The sequence below is a fragment of the Zootoca vivipara genome, chromosome 6, assembly GCF_965207765.1.
Source record: "Zootoca vivipara chromosome 6, rZooViv2.hap1.1, whole genome shotgun sequence".
Lineage (NCBI taxonomy): Eukaryota > Metazoa > Chordata > Lepidosauria > Squamata > Lacertidae > Zootoca > Zootoca vivipara.
In genome coordinates this window covers 40239933-40253704 of record NC_142589.1, presented here as the reverse complement: position 1 = coordinate 40253704, position 13772 = coordinate 40239933, and the positions used below count along the sequence as shown (strand labels likewise).

Genomic DNA, 13772 nt, shown 5'->3' with positions numbered 1-13772 from the left:
TTTATTTTTTTCAAAATATAGTCCGACCCCCCACAAGGTTTGAGGGACAGTGGACAGGCCCCCTACTGAAAAAGTTTACTGACCCCTGCTCTAAACTGTTATCTCCCTCATAGTTCTGCTGTAATTCAATCTCCACTATTCCTCCTCTTTCAGTCTCTGACACATTGCACTGTTGCGAAATGCAGAACATGGACCAATGCAAGAGCCAAGAAAGTTATATAATCCTGGTTGGAGAATCTGAGGGCTAGATTTGGCCTTTGGGTTGGGCTGGCAAAGGCCTTAGTCAGTTTGGCACAGGCTAGGAAGAGAGATGGCTGTGCTGAATGCACGCAGTGTCCTGGTGACTGGGTCCAATCGGGGTATTGGCTTTGAGCTGGTCAAACAGCTGGTTGGGAAAAGCAACCGGCCAGAATGGATCTTTGCCACCTGCCGGGACCCAGAGGGACCACGTGCCCAGGTGAGCTCCAGGGTGGAACTTAGGGTGGGTTTCCCTTTGATGCCAAGGAGATTGTGCCCTGGTCAGTAGAGGTGCCTCACAAGGCTTTTTAAGTTTCACATTCCTGGGGTAGGTTAAGTGGCTTGGAGATAGTTTGCATGTCTGCTCAAGCACAGGTTGTTTATCCCTTTTGGGGTGCCCTTGCTGAAATTTTTCTGTGCAGAGTTAGAAATGAAAAGCTGGAAAGAAGTTAATTACTCCCAGCTGAAGAGCATTTAAACAGAGAAGTAAATATCCTGGTGAGTCAGTGTTGGAGGTAACTCAGATTCAAAGCTTCTGAAATGCATAGCATGGGATGAATATTACTAAGGAGTCAGTTACATTGAGCAGAGTGATTATTATTTTTCTGGGTCAAATTGCTTAGGATTAGAATAGCGCTAAAAATAATAATTTGTATTGAAACAAGAGTGCCAGGAAACTGATTTGCTTTGCGAGTCCATAAACTCGGAAGATTAGAATATCGTCAAAAACTGCATTTATTTCTGTAATGCAACTTAAAAGGTGAAACCAATATATGAGATAGATGCATGACGTGCAAAGCAAGATATGTCAAACCTTTATTTCTTGTAATTGTAATTATTTGTCATTAGGCGGGTCAACTATAAATGGAATGTAATTAATGAAATGTAATAGCAATGTTTATTTTGTATTATTGTAACTATTTGTTTTACTGTATTACTGTGGAATTTCCAAAAGAAAGCATTTGTAAAAATTAAAAGAAAAATAATAATAATAAGTTGCATTACTGAAATAAATGCAGTTTTTGACGATATTCTAATCTTCCGAGTTTATGGACTCGCAAAGCAAATCAGTTTCACCTGTATTAAAGTATAACACTCTGTTTTTCATCTGGGTAGTTCCTCTCCCCAGCTTAGCAAGAAGCCCTCTTTCTCCAGCTCCTTGCTAGGCAGTCCTTTCTAGGGACTCCACAACAAGCCACAAACCCCTCTTTTGCTGTAAACAGCAGCGTAGCATTGTGACATAGAAAGTCGGAACTGAGAAATGATTGCAAATATGTTGTTTTGTATTCTCCTGTTGACTGGCTTTCTTGGTTGGAATAGTTTGTTCTTTTAATTTAGAGAAAGAAGTGGTTTGGAATTGATTTTTTGGTGGAGAAACAAAACTGCATGCAACCAGAAGCAAGTGTTCCTTGCGATCTTTTCTGAAAATCATACTTGGACCCTCTTACATAGAAGCTCTTTCTATGTTCATATATTAGAGAATAACATTGTTTTTCATCTGGGTTGTTGTTGTTTAGTCGTTTAGTCGTGTCCGACTCTTCGTGACCCCATGGACCATAGCACGCCAGGCACTCCTGTCTTGCACCGCCTCCCGCAGTTTGGTCAAACTCATGTTTGTAGCTTCGAGAACACAGTCTAACCATCTCGTCCTCTGTCGTCCCCTTCTCCTAGTGCCCGCAATCTTTCCCAACATCAGGGTCTTTTCCAGGGAGTCTTCTCTTCTCATGAGGTGGCCAAAGTATTGGAGCCTCAGCTTCACGATCTGTCCTTCCAGTGAGCACTCAGGGCTGATTTCATCTGGGTTACTCAGTCATATATAAGCACATGCTTGGTAGCCAAAGGCAAGAAGGAATTGCAAGCAGGCAAGTGAGCACTCTGTCCTTCCTCTATGCCTAACTGATAGAAGCCACTAATTATATTGGGTAAGACTTGTGGTTCTCTTGGGTAGGTTTGTTTTATCTCTAGTGGAGAAATCTGGTTTCTCAGAACTGTATGCAAAAAGTTTGAGTTTGGAAATTGCTAAACCATTTTTTTAAAATATAAGTTTGTATATAAGTAGTGTAAGGAAAACAAGAAAGTTGATCAATAAAATGGGGAAAGACAATAGTGCTGCCCTGTCAAATGATTGAGTGCATGCTGTTTGTGACAAGAAAAACTTAAGACCATTAATAGTTCTGGTTACAGGTAGGCAGCCTTGTTGGTCTGGGTCGAAGTAAAATAAAAAAATTCCTTCAGTAGCACCTTAAAGACTAAGGTGCTACTGAAGGAATTTTTTTTATTTTATTAAGACCATTAAATGACCCATATATCATGCAGTCATGAATTCCGTAACTACATCACTGGTGCACTTAGGGAGTGTTGCAAGTGGTTAGCATTGGTATGGGTGATAAATATTGCTTTAAAAAATATGAAGCTCACTGGCCCATTGGCAGATCAACTCTGCATAACAGAGTTGTCTGCAAACGTGACATTGAAGGCTGGCAATATTAACCCTGCTGCGTGAGAGAATCCCTTGGAGACAGGTTGTGTAGCTACTGCAGTGACCAGAGGAGGAATGGCTGCTGAGAGGAATGCAGTGCAATAAACAAAATCTGCCCTTACTCCCTTATGGGGTACACAAGAGCTCTTGTAGAGTGCTTTGTAGGCATTCCTCCTAATGCTTAGGTGGAATCTTCTTTCTTATAGTTTGAATCCATTGCTTTGTGTCCACTTCTCTGGAGTAGCAGAAAGCGTTCATAAACTGAAGCGAACTTTCCCATTGAAAGTAATGGAAAGTGGATTAATCTGTTCCAGACGGTCCGCGGAGTACTTAAACTGAAGCGTTCATAAACTGAAGCGAACTTTCCCATTGAAAGTAATGGAAAGTGGATTAATCCGTTCCAGACAGGTCCGCGGAGTACTCAACCTGAAGCGTACTTAACCCGAAGCATGGGTGTAATTGGTTCCGGAAGTCTGTTCATAAACTGAAGCATTCATAAACTGAAGCGAACTTTCCCATTGAAAGTAATGGAAAGTGAATTAATCCATTCCAGATGGGTCTGCGGCGTTCGTAAACCGAAAATTCATAAACCGAGGTGTTCATAAACCGAGGTTCCACTGTATAATGTAGCTACAAACTCTGCACAGTGTGCTGCTGTGAATGATCACACACCACCTTTTTTGCTCTGCTTGCTTTGCAAAAATAAAAAGCTCTTTTCTCTGAAACACCCGGTGTCGTTTGACTCCTTTCCTCCTCCACGGGGGCATGCTGAACTGGACTCAGTCTGTCAGCCTACATTTCAATCAGAATTCTAACTTAGTTTTAGACTTTTTTCATTCTGGTTATACCTACAGTAATTCTGTTCAGATTTGCATAAACTCATATTATTTCATTCATTTTTATATTTCATTTCACTGTTTGTAAAGAGGAGAGACCTTTCCTTTGTTATAGGGGCATGTTGTGATATGTCCAGGAAATTCAGCATTCTAAGTGTGTTTATTTTGTAGTTGATTTGCTTCCAAGTTCACTATTTCTATTTCTGCTACCTTGCCTTTGTTTTCTAATGATCTAATGGCTGGGGACAAATAAATAAATCTGATATGACAATCAACCATTTATTGGATTACTCTTACTGCTCCAGTTGCTCCTGTGGTTTATTGTGACTTTGGGTTTGAGCCCCATATATCTGTTCTTTTGTGTCACACAGAAGGAAGAAACATGGTAACAACATGAATGGCTAATGGGAAAGCACCCTCTTCTTCCTATCCTGTCTCAAATACAGTGGTACCTCTGGTTACGAACTTAATTTGTTCCGGAGGTCCGTTCTTAACCTGAAACCGTTCTTAACCTGAGGTACCACTTTAGCTAATGGGGCCTCCCGCTGCCGGCGCGTGATTTCCATTCTCATCCTGAGGTAAAGTTCTTAACCCGAGGTACTACTTCCGGGTTAGCGGAGTCTGTAACCCAAAATGTTTGTAACCCAAGGTGTTTGTAACCCGAGGTACCACTGTAATCCCGTATGTAGGACTTGCAGTTCTATTCTCTCTCTCCTTTTTTTTAATATTTCAGGAATTGAAGAATTTGGCTGCTAAGCACCAGGGAGTAGAGATTCTTGCACTGGGTAAGTGCCTGCTCTCTCCACCCACCCCACCTTAAATTCCCTAATCCTAAATTACTGTCTACTATAGCTAGATAGCTAGAATTCAAGGCCATCTCATTCAAGGTATGTTGCAGGTTACATGTGCATTGTTTCTCCAGTGAGCTCACTTAGGGAGCTTCTAGATGGGGGGCTCAATACTGCAAATCAGTCATTTAGATGTCACAAACAGGTTGTTGGCTGAAATAAGTATGGTTGGTTGGTTTGCTTGCTTGCTTGCTTAACTACTTGGATTTTCCACAGAAAGGGGAAAATCTAGACTAAATTGGGTAGTACGTAGCAAGGGGAGGGGGGGGGGAGATACAGATTAGCATTCTGATGCCAACAATGTCATGTAGAAATTGCAGGGGGGGGAATGCATGTATGAGGAGTTCTAATGCCACAGTAAATGCCTTCTCAAATCAACTTTAGAATACAAGAATTAAAAAAAAAAAGTGTTGGATCCAGGACCAAAGCAAAAAAGCTAATATTCTGCCAGGTAGATTAAAAAAGAGAGAGAGCATGTTCCTCTATTTGGTATAAATTCAGTATGTTGCAGCAACTGGCATGCATAATGAGTAAATAGGCAATGTAATAGAACAAACACAGGCAGTGAGTACTGGCAACTGTATAGTCAAAGCCTGGCCTTGAGCATTCTCAGAACAACAAATATATTTTTTAATTCTATATAAAAAAAGGAAAATCCCAATGAGGACTGTAGTTGTGGAATGCTGGGTGTCAGTTAAAAATAAGTAAAAATTGAAAAACAGGGAAATGAGACTTTTTTCACTTTCACAAGTATAGCAACACCTACAAAAACAGCTAATGCCATGTCACCTGAATCTAGTAGTAAGCCAGACACAGGTTGGGAGGCTGCAGAGATAGCAGCTAAGAAACTAGACAAAGTTCAAGACTCTGAGGGGCTTGTTGGGGACCAGGGGAGCATTGTGCCTAAAGCCAGGGCACTTATGAGTGTCTTCCCCCAAGTCTGAGGAGCCAAATGCCTCCCACCACACTTTGCTGGTCCAGCAGTGCACCAGGAGGAAGGAAAGGCTATGGAACACAAGAGAAGTGTCCATCTTCAGGTTAGAAGGATAGCCCTTTAAGGCTCTGAAGTTGTTCACAATGGGGTGGAGGCTAGAATAGGTAGCCTGGAGGTCAAGATTTAAAAGGTTTCAGTCTGGTCCTGACCTTCATCTGAGCAAGTAGATCACCTAGAGCTATCTGTGGTACTATTTCTGTCCAACACATGCAGACAAAAATTGTTACTTAAAAGTAAGAAATACATTTATTCTGTCAGGAGTATGGGCAGGAGTCAGGCTCTGGGGCCATTAGTGCTTTGCAGGACTGGGGCATGCCTCAACTTGTGCTGGAGAAGCAAGGCGTGGCCACACAGGTGAAGTCCTCAGCTTGTGCTGGAGAAGCAAGGAGTAATCACCCAGGTGAGGCCACTTGAGATCTCACTGCACCTGGTGGCAGGAGCTGGGAGGGATAAAAGCCCAGCATTTCCCTTCAGCTCTTTGCCACAGCAACGCTATCCCTGCCTGGTTGCATCTGGCCTCCTGTTCCTTGGACCCTTGCCTTGTTGCTGCCGTGCTTCTTGGACCCCTGCCTCGCCTTCGCCTTGCTCCTGCCCCGTGGACCTTCGCCTTGCTTCTCGTTCCTGGATCCTTCGCCTTGCTCCTTGCTCCTTGGACCATTGCTTCGCCTTCGCCTTGCTCCTGCCCCGTGGACCTTCGCCTTGCTTCTTGTTTCTGGATCCTTCACCTTGCTCCTTGGACCCTTGCTTCGCCTTCGCCTTGCTCTTGCCCCGTGGACCTTCGCCTTGCTTCTTGTTCCTGGACCCTCGCTTTGCCTTCGCCCTGCTTCGTGCCCCGTGGACCTTCGCCTCTGCCTTCGACCCTGCTTCTTCACCACCATCTTACCTCTGGTCCTGACGCCCGCCGACCGGACCGTGACATATTCAGGTAAATAATGGTGCAGGCTCAGCAGCAGAAATATTACTCAGGAGTTCAGAAGTTCAGGAACAACAAAATAAATTCAGAATTGGACAGGAGTGATGAAGATGTCCCAACAAGTTTCCATGCCCCACCTACCAAGCTTTTAAAGGCTAAGTGTGGTGCATTTACTCATGAGACTTGCTTGCCTTGATGGAATGTTGGGTTTGCAACCATGTGTTTAATTGGGCTGGGTGAGTATGCTCCTGTCTACAAAGGTGGCACCTGGTGCTAGGCATGCTCCTGTTCAACTGCTGCTTCATCTGTCTTTGGTGGCTAACAACCCTCCCCAGGCTCAACTGGGAAGCAAGGTCAGGAGGGAGAGCCAGCACCCGTTTCCCCTTCTGAAGCACCTGACACTGGGGTAGAAAGGGGAAATATCCTCTCCTCTAACCCAGGACCCCACAATTCAGCCCCTCCAATTTTTCTTCTTCCCCTTGTGTCAGGGCTTGCTGTCCCAAGCTTGAACCCAAGGTGCTGCAGAGCTCATGACACCTTGCTGCCTTCTCTGTGGGATACCTGTACAGTTCTGGCAAACATGTGCTTGTCCACTGCGTGCCTTTTATCTGATATACATAATATATATGGCATTTATGCATACAAAAGTGCCAAGTAAATTGATCCATAGTGCTCTGGATTTCCAGAGCAAGAAGAGTGCAGGTACAGAGCAATAGCAGTGCTGGTGAGGTCTGCAGGGTTAGATCTTCATTCACTTTCATTTCCTTTAAAATATTTTTTGCTACTATAGATACTTCCGAGCCATCTAGTGTCAAGGCTGCTGCAACCCGAGTCACAGAGGGGTTGAAGGGAGCTGGGCTAAATCTTCTGATAAACAATGCTGGGATTTTAAAGCTACGGACTCTGGAAACAGAGACACCAGAGAGTATGGCTGAGGTATACAAAACCAATGTGATTGGTAGCATGTTGGTGACTCAGGTAAGACTCTTTGTCTCTTTGTTACATAAACTTTTTGGCATGTTGCAGAGCCCTTGACTTTGGAAAGTCATGATGCCGTTGCTTTCTGGTTGTTGGGGTGATGGGTTTGTGTCCCTTTTGCATTATGAACAGCAGGAACCTTTTATAGCGGCATGACACACCAAAATTTAACTGATGTGGTATTTCCGGTTATGGAAGTAAAGTGATAAGAGAAGGTTTCACCTGATGGACAGATGGAGCTATTGTCTGGGTAAGCTGCAAGAGAACTTTGTCATGCTACTGCATGTAACTCCTGGGCTTATGTTTGTCCTCACAGTGAGAACGTTGAACTGGAGATACCCTGACCTTCTCACTGAGGCTAAGGCTATATATATACACTGAGCCTGTATGTAATTATCTAGACCCACTCCAATCCAGGTTCAGAACTTGATTTGGGACTGAATCATCCTTGGTTATCAGTAGAGGGACAGAGAGAGTGCAACCCTGCTGCTCTTGCTTGATCTCTCATGGCCATAGACAGTCTATAGGAGATTGGTATCAGCAGCACTATTCTGCAGTAGTTGCAGTCTTATCTCATTATTCTTGAGCTATGGAGTGCTGCAGGCCACTACATGTCTCCAGAGTTATTTAACATCCATATGAAACCTTTGGGTATGGCCATATGGAAATCTTGCACAAGGTCCAGCTCTGTTTGTCTGTAACTTCAGAATCGGGAATGGTGGAGTGGGTCCTGGACTGGGGTCTGGATGCAGTGATAAGCTGGATGAGGGCTATTTGAATCCAGTTTATTTTTCTTGCACCTGGGAGCCATAGCCACATGGCTCTTTGTTCCAGGAAGCAGGAGAGAGAGAAAGGGAGGGAAGCAAGGCTGCTGGAAGCCTGTTAAACCACACACACTGGCAACTTGCGCTCAGGGCTCAGGTTAACCATTTCAGGCATGCAAGCATGAGTCAATAATTGAATATCACAAGAGAAGTCTCTTTCTTAGGTATCCATTTTTTATTGGTTTTAAACCTGTATTTTGCTGGTTGGGGGGGGGGCCTGTTTGAAAACCATTTTTATCTGTTTTCTGGTATGTTTCTCAATTGCCTTTAGATGAATGGAAAAGGTGATTCATAAATTAATAATAATAAACATTCATTCTTCCCTTCCCTTCTCCAGGTATTCCTGCCCTTGCTGAAGAAGGCATCCCAGGAAAGTCCCCAGAAAGGGATGAGCTGCAGCAAAGCTGCCATTATCAATGTATCCAGTGAAGCCGGTTCCATTAAAAATGTCCTTGTATGGAGTGAAGGGCAAATCATTGGTTACCGTTGTAGCAAGGTATGGAGATAACAGTAGTAGGCTCTGCAATCCAAAGTTTGAAAGTAACTCTCAGTTAATTTCACCTTAGGGTGCTGAAAAGGTTCTTAGAAAATCCATCCTATCTAGACTGAACACATTTTTGTTAGTAACATTCAGACACTTTCATCTGTTCAGAGTTAGTGCATGCTGGCCTATTTATTTAATTTAACGGAATATAGATTGATAGATTTTAAAAAATCTCTAAGCATATTACATATGGGACACAGGTGGCGCTGTGGGTTAAACCACCGAGCCTAGGGCTTGCCGATCAGAAGGTCGGCAGTTCAAATCCCCGCGACGAGGTGAGCTCCTGTTGTTCATTCCCAGCTCCTGCCCACCTAGCAGTTCGAAAGCACATCAAAGTGCAAGTAGATAAATAGGTACCGCTACAGCGGGAAGGTAAACGGTGTTTCCGTGCGCTGCTCTGGTTCGCCAGAAGCGGCTTTGTCATGCTGGCCACATGACCTGGAAGCTGTATGCTGGCTCCCTCGGCCAATAATGCGAGATGAGCGCCGCAACCCCAGAGTCGGTCACGACTGGACCTAATGGTCAAGGGTCCCTTTACCTTTACTAAGCATCTATATCTATAAAGTCCAAGTGTCCCTGCGTCCAGTTGTCCCGTGTGTCCCTGGGCTACTGCGCATGTGCCCCAGGGACACAGGGATTGGATGCAGAGATTTGGAACGCACGCACACGCATGCACGCTCTCCCCACCCCGCCACCGCTCTGCCAACCGCCGCTCCCGGCCGGACAAGCGCCTCATTGTGCTTGCGCTAAAGAGCGAGGAGGAGGAGGAGGCTGCTTCCCCCCCTTCCCCCCCTACGACCAGCAGACCAAGGGGGCAGGGAGGGGCGCCGGGGGAAGCCGCGGGTTCTGCTATCCGAGAAGGGGCTCAGTACCTTGGATGCCGGTCTGGTGGGACATGACGGCAAGCTGCCGCCAGGAACTGCCGCCTCTCGGGCCGGCGGCAAAGGCAGGAAGCGGCGCCGGGGAAAGAGAGCCGCCACTCAGCGCCTCGCTTGCCTTCGCCCCGGCGGAGGCTCCTTCGGGCCAGGCAGCGGCGCCAGGACTCGGGCTGGAGACACCGGGGAAGTGGCAGAGACACCGGGAAAGCGGCAGAGTCACCGCTGCCATGTGCAGCTGAGGAGGCGGCGGGCTGAGGAGGGCGGGCCGGGCCGAGGCGGTGGGCGTCGAGCCGAGGGGGCCGCCGGGGAGGCCGCCTCGAGCTCCGGGCTCCTTCCTTCCTCCTTCTCCTCCTTCTCCAGCAGCAGTAGCAGGAGCGCGACAATGGTGGGACCCTCTCCTCCCATCTCCCGGCAGCTCCGGCCGCCCCTCGCGGCTCCTCTCGGGCGTCGCCATAGCCTCTGGCCGGCTGCTGGAGGAGGAGGAGGAATAGGCTCGCTGGCCCCGGGATCCACCCACCGCTGCCTCCTTTCCACCCCTTGGCTGCCTGAGCCCCGACACTTCTCCTTCTCCCAGCGGCGCCCATGGTGTCCTGGCCGAGGAGGCGGCGCTGCGGCCCCGGCTTCTGCCGAGACACGCGCTCTAGTGCCCGTTTTTAAACGGGCTGAATTCCACTAGTATTACATAAAATAATAGATTTTAAAATAAATATATAACATTTATTTAAGATACTGATAGCATACTTTTAAAACAAACTGGCATAATTAAATAGTTATATTTGAAAAAGGGTATAGATAATTTATATATTTTTTAAAAAGTATACATAATTAGGAATGGACAAATGTCCCTGATTTCTGGTTTCTCGCAGCTTCTCATTTTCCCAGCCTTAAATTCAATCATCTTCCTTTCTGCTGTAATGTGATTTTTCATATTAAAAATCTTCATGAAAATATCACTCTGAATTTCTCTTAATCGACACATTTTTGATGCAGTTTTCACTGATATACACGTATGTTATTTTTACAAATATAAGAATTTTATGTGCACTTTTCTATGTATGCTATATGCCTTTTTGTACATATTGGTTCGAGAACGGAGCCACAAAATTTAGAGATTTTTGTATTTCAGTTTGTGTACTGGTTTGAGTAGCTTCTCATCAAAATGCAAACAGAACTGAATTTCTACCTGCTTCTGGTATGTCTCTCTCCTAGGCTGCTCTGAACATGCTCACCCGGTGCCAGTCTCTGGGGTATGCCAAAGACAACATCCTGTGCATTACATTGCATCCTGGGTGGTTACAGACAGACATGGGAAATACATTGGTAGGTGGTTCATGTATGGGATGTTAGGGGAGGAGTAGTACCTCTGGCGGGGGACATGTCATACTCCTTCTGGACTAGTTTGTCCACCTTTGCTCCCCACCCTGCACTAAACTCTCACCTGTGGTTCCTAGAAACTGTCAGCATGCGACCTGACACATATAGACAACTGCAAAACAATAAGGTCTGTGCTGCCTTTAAAAGTTTTTTTGTGCTTCTGGACTTTGCTTCCTTACTGTGGGTGGGTGTTTTAAACTTCTTTTTAAAAATCCATCCACTCCTTTTACTTTCCTAACCAACTCAGCACTATATGGCTTTCCATTATTAAGAGTCTCACACAATGGCAGCCCCTCTCTCAGCCATTCAGATACCTTTCAGATACCCAGCCAGATGGGCAGGGTATAAATGAATGAATAAATGAAAGAATTCTGACAAACCAGTTTTACCAATTTTGTTTGTAAAATAACATCTTTTTCCTGTTTAACTGCAAGTCGTTGTGTCACTTTTCCTATTCTCTTTCCAGGGGCAGCCCCCACTGACTGTGGACTACAGTGTGCAAGAAATCCTGAACACCATTTCCTCTCTCTCTGAGAAAGACCATGGCACATTTGTGAACTTGGATGGGAAAGTCCTTCCCTGGTAAAACACCAAACAACCTGCTTACCGTATCTGCACTGCAGAAGGAACCCCTCACTACCACATGCAACATAAACACATGAGAAGACATGCTTTTTTTCCTTCTACTTCTTTAAAAAAATACATATTCAGCTGAAACTCTCACCATCTAGCCTTCCTTTGAACTACTCTGTGTAATGAGGTTAATTCATAGTGACTTTTGCAGTCTCACTTGCTTATATTTCTTTTTAACAGTGCAAGTCATCTGTTAACTCATTTATTCACACTTTCAAGATATAGGTAGGTATCAAGGGTGCTAGTTAGCCTCCACTGCACACATGTTATGGATGCTTCCAAATGTGGGTGACCTAGCAACAGCCAGTGGTTGCTGTTCTGCTTCAAGCAAAAGGCAGAATAACAACTATTCTCTGAGATTGCTGGAATCCAAATAACATTGTCTGGCTGAGTAGATAGTCTCCTTTCCCCCAGCCTCAAATGTTTGGAAAGGGTTATTTTGGTGGACTATGGCATGTGGAGGCCAAACCAGTCAATGGGGCAGTCTTCCTCTTCCCCCACCAAAGCATTTGAAGGGTCACAGCTAGAGATTTGCTATATCTAATGCAGATATTTGGAGAAGTGCTGAAACAGCTCAGCGGCAGAGCCTCTGCTTTGCATGCAGAAGGTTCTATGGTCAACCTGATTCCTCCAAGAATATAGAATCATAGGAATGCCCCTAGTCTGAAAACCCAGAGAGCCTCTGCCATTCAGTGTGGACAATACTCAGCATGATGGACACAGTACTGTATACCGCAGCTTCATTCCTATGTTCCTCCCTCAGGGGCTGGCCGGCTGTTTGGCAGAGGGAGGCAGAAAGTAAACAAAGCTATGTGAGCTGTTGTGTATTGAGTCAAAGGATTTTATATCTGTATTATTATTGTCTGTATTTGCATTAGGATAAAGTAACTGCCTTTTGGTTCCAGAGGGTACAGCTACTATTGGTTCATTTAAGCTGCTGTATTTGGATCCTCTGTCTTATTGGTTTCCTCCAAAAGGCAGCACTGTGATTGCTCGATATTGTTCCCTCCAAAATGTATCCCTTCCTAGCTAGTTCCCTGTCCCTATAAATGTAGCTTTCCTCTCCTCAGTCTTCAGTCTTGTTCACTGTAATAAAGAGCTGTTACTAGAGAACTGTCTCCAGCATGTTTTGTCAAGAGAGCTGAAATCACAAACCCCACGTCACAACAACTGGCGACGAAGGTGGGATCCGGAATGCTGAGGAGCGGTTAAACACAACCCTGCCTCAGAGTCCGGATTGCAGCTGAGAACAAGACTCACTGGCCAGCTGAGAAGACGACCCTGCCCGCTAGGACAATGGAGAGTCCAAGGGTATTGGAGCCCTTCCAGCCATCAGAGCCCCACACCTGGGAAGACTACGTCGAACGCTTCGAGTTCTTTGCAGTGGCTCAAGGGATCACTGATGCCAGCAAAAGAAGGGCCACATTCCTGAGCTACTGTGGGCCCGAGACCTTCAAGCTGGCCAAGGCATTACTTGCTCCAGCGAAGCTGAGTGAGACATCTCTCAAAGATATTCTTGCCTGCCTAACAAGCCACTTGGCGCCTACTGAGACCAAGATGGCCCGGCGGATGGAGTTCCATAAGAGGCAGCAGCATGCTGGGGAGTCTGTATCCACATTTCTGGCTGAACTCCGGAAGCTCGCTCAGCACTGCGGCTTCCAAAATCTGGAAGAGACTCTCCTGGATCGGTTTATTGGTGGTCTGAGCAGCAAGAAAGCCAGAAGACGCATCGTGGCTAAAGAAGAGGTTACCCTTGCTTCAGCCTTGAAAGAGGCCACCGCCACGGAGAATTATGAAAGAGAGGAGCTTGATGCCAGTCGCAAGGCCACTAAGCCACAGATAGAAGTTGCACATGCCATGGACGAGCTAGAGGCTACTCCGAGCCAGAGCCAGAGCCCAGTCCGTGGGGTCGAGTCGGTGCGTCAGGCCTGCACAGTGCACAGAGATCGCCGAGGCAGTTGCCCAGGTTGTGGCGGAAACCATGAAAGGAAGAGTTGTCGTTTCAGGGATGCTATCTGCCGGACGTGCGGAAAGACGGGTCACATCGCCAGGGTCTGTAGATCGGCGGCGTCGGGAGCGACAGGAGCACCTAGACTGGAGCATCGCAGACCGCCCACAGCAACTCGTTTTCTAAAGGACTGCCACTACGTAACGGAGATCAACGGGAGGGCCGTGCAGTTTCCAGCGCAAGGCAAGGCACACGTCAAGGTGAAGATTGAGGGTCAGCAGTGCGA

At 46.0% G+C, this 13772-nt stretch overlaps 1 protein-coding gene across 1 annotated transcript; it reads left to right on the top strand.

Moving 5' to 3' along the window:
• Window positions 1-210: 210 nt before the first annotated feature.
• Window positions 211-11628, top strand: LOC118086001 (uncharacterized). Its single transcript, XM_035117201.3, has 6 exons — window positions 211-457; window positions 4286-4337; window positions 7098-7285; window positions 8447-8605; window positions 10741-10851; window positions 11372-11628. Exons 1-6 carry the CDS (start codon window positions 311-313, stop codon window positions 11489-11491), a joined length of 777 nt encoding a protein of 258 aa, XP_034973092.1. The 5' UTR covers window positions 211-310; the 3' UTR covers window positions 11492-11628.
• The last annotated feature ends 2144 nt before the right edge of the window (window positions 11629-13772 follow it).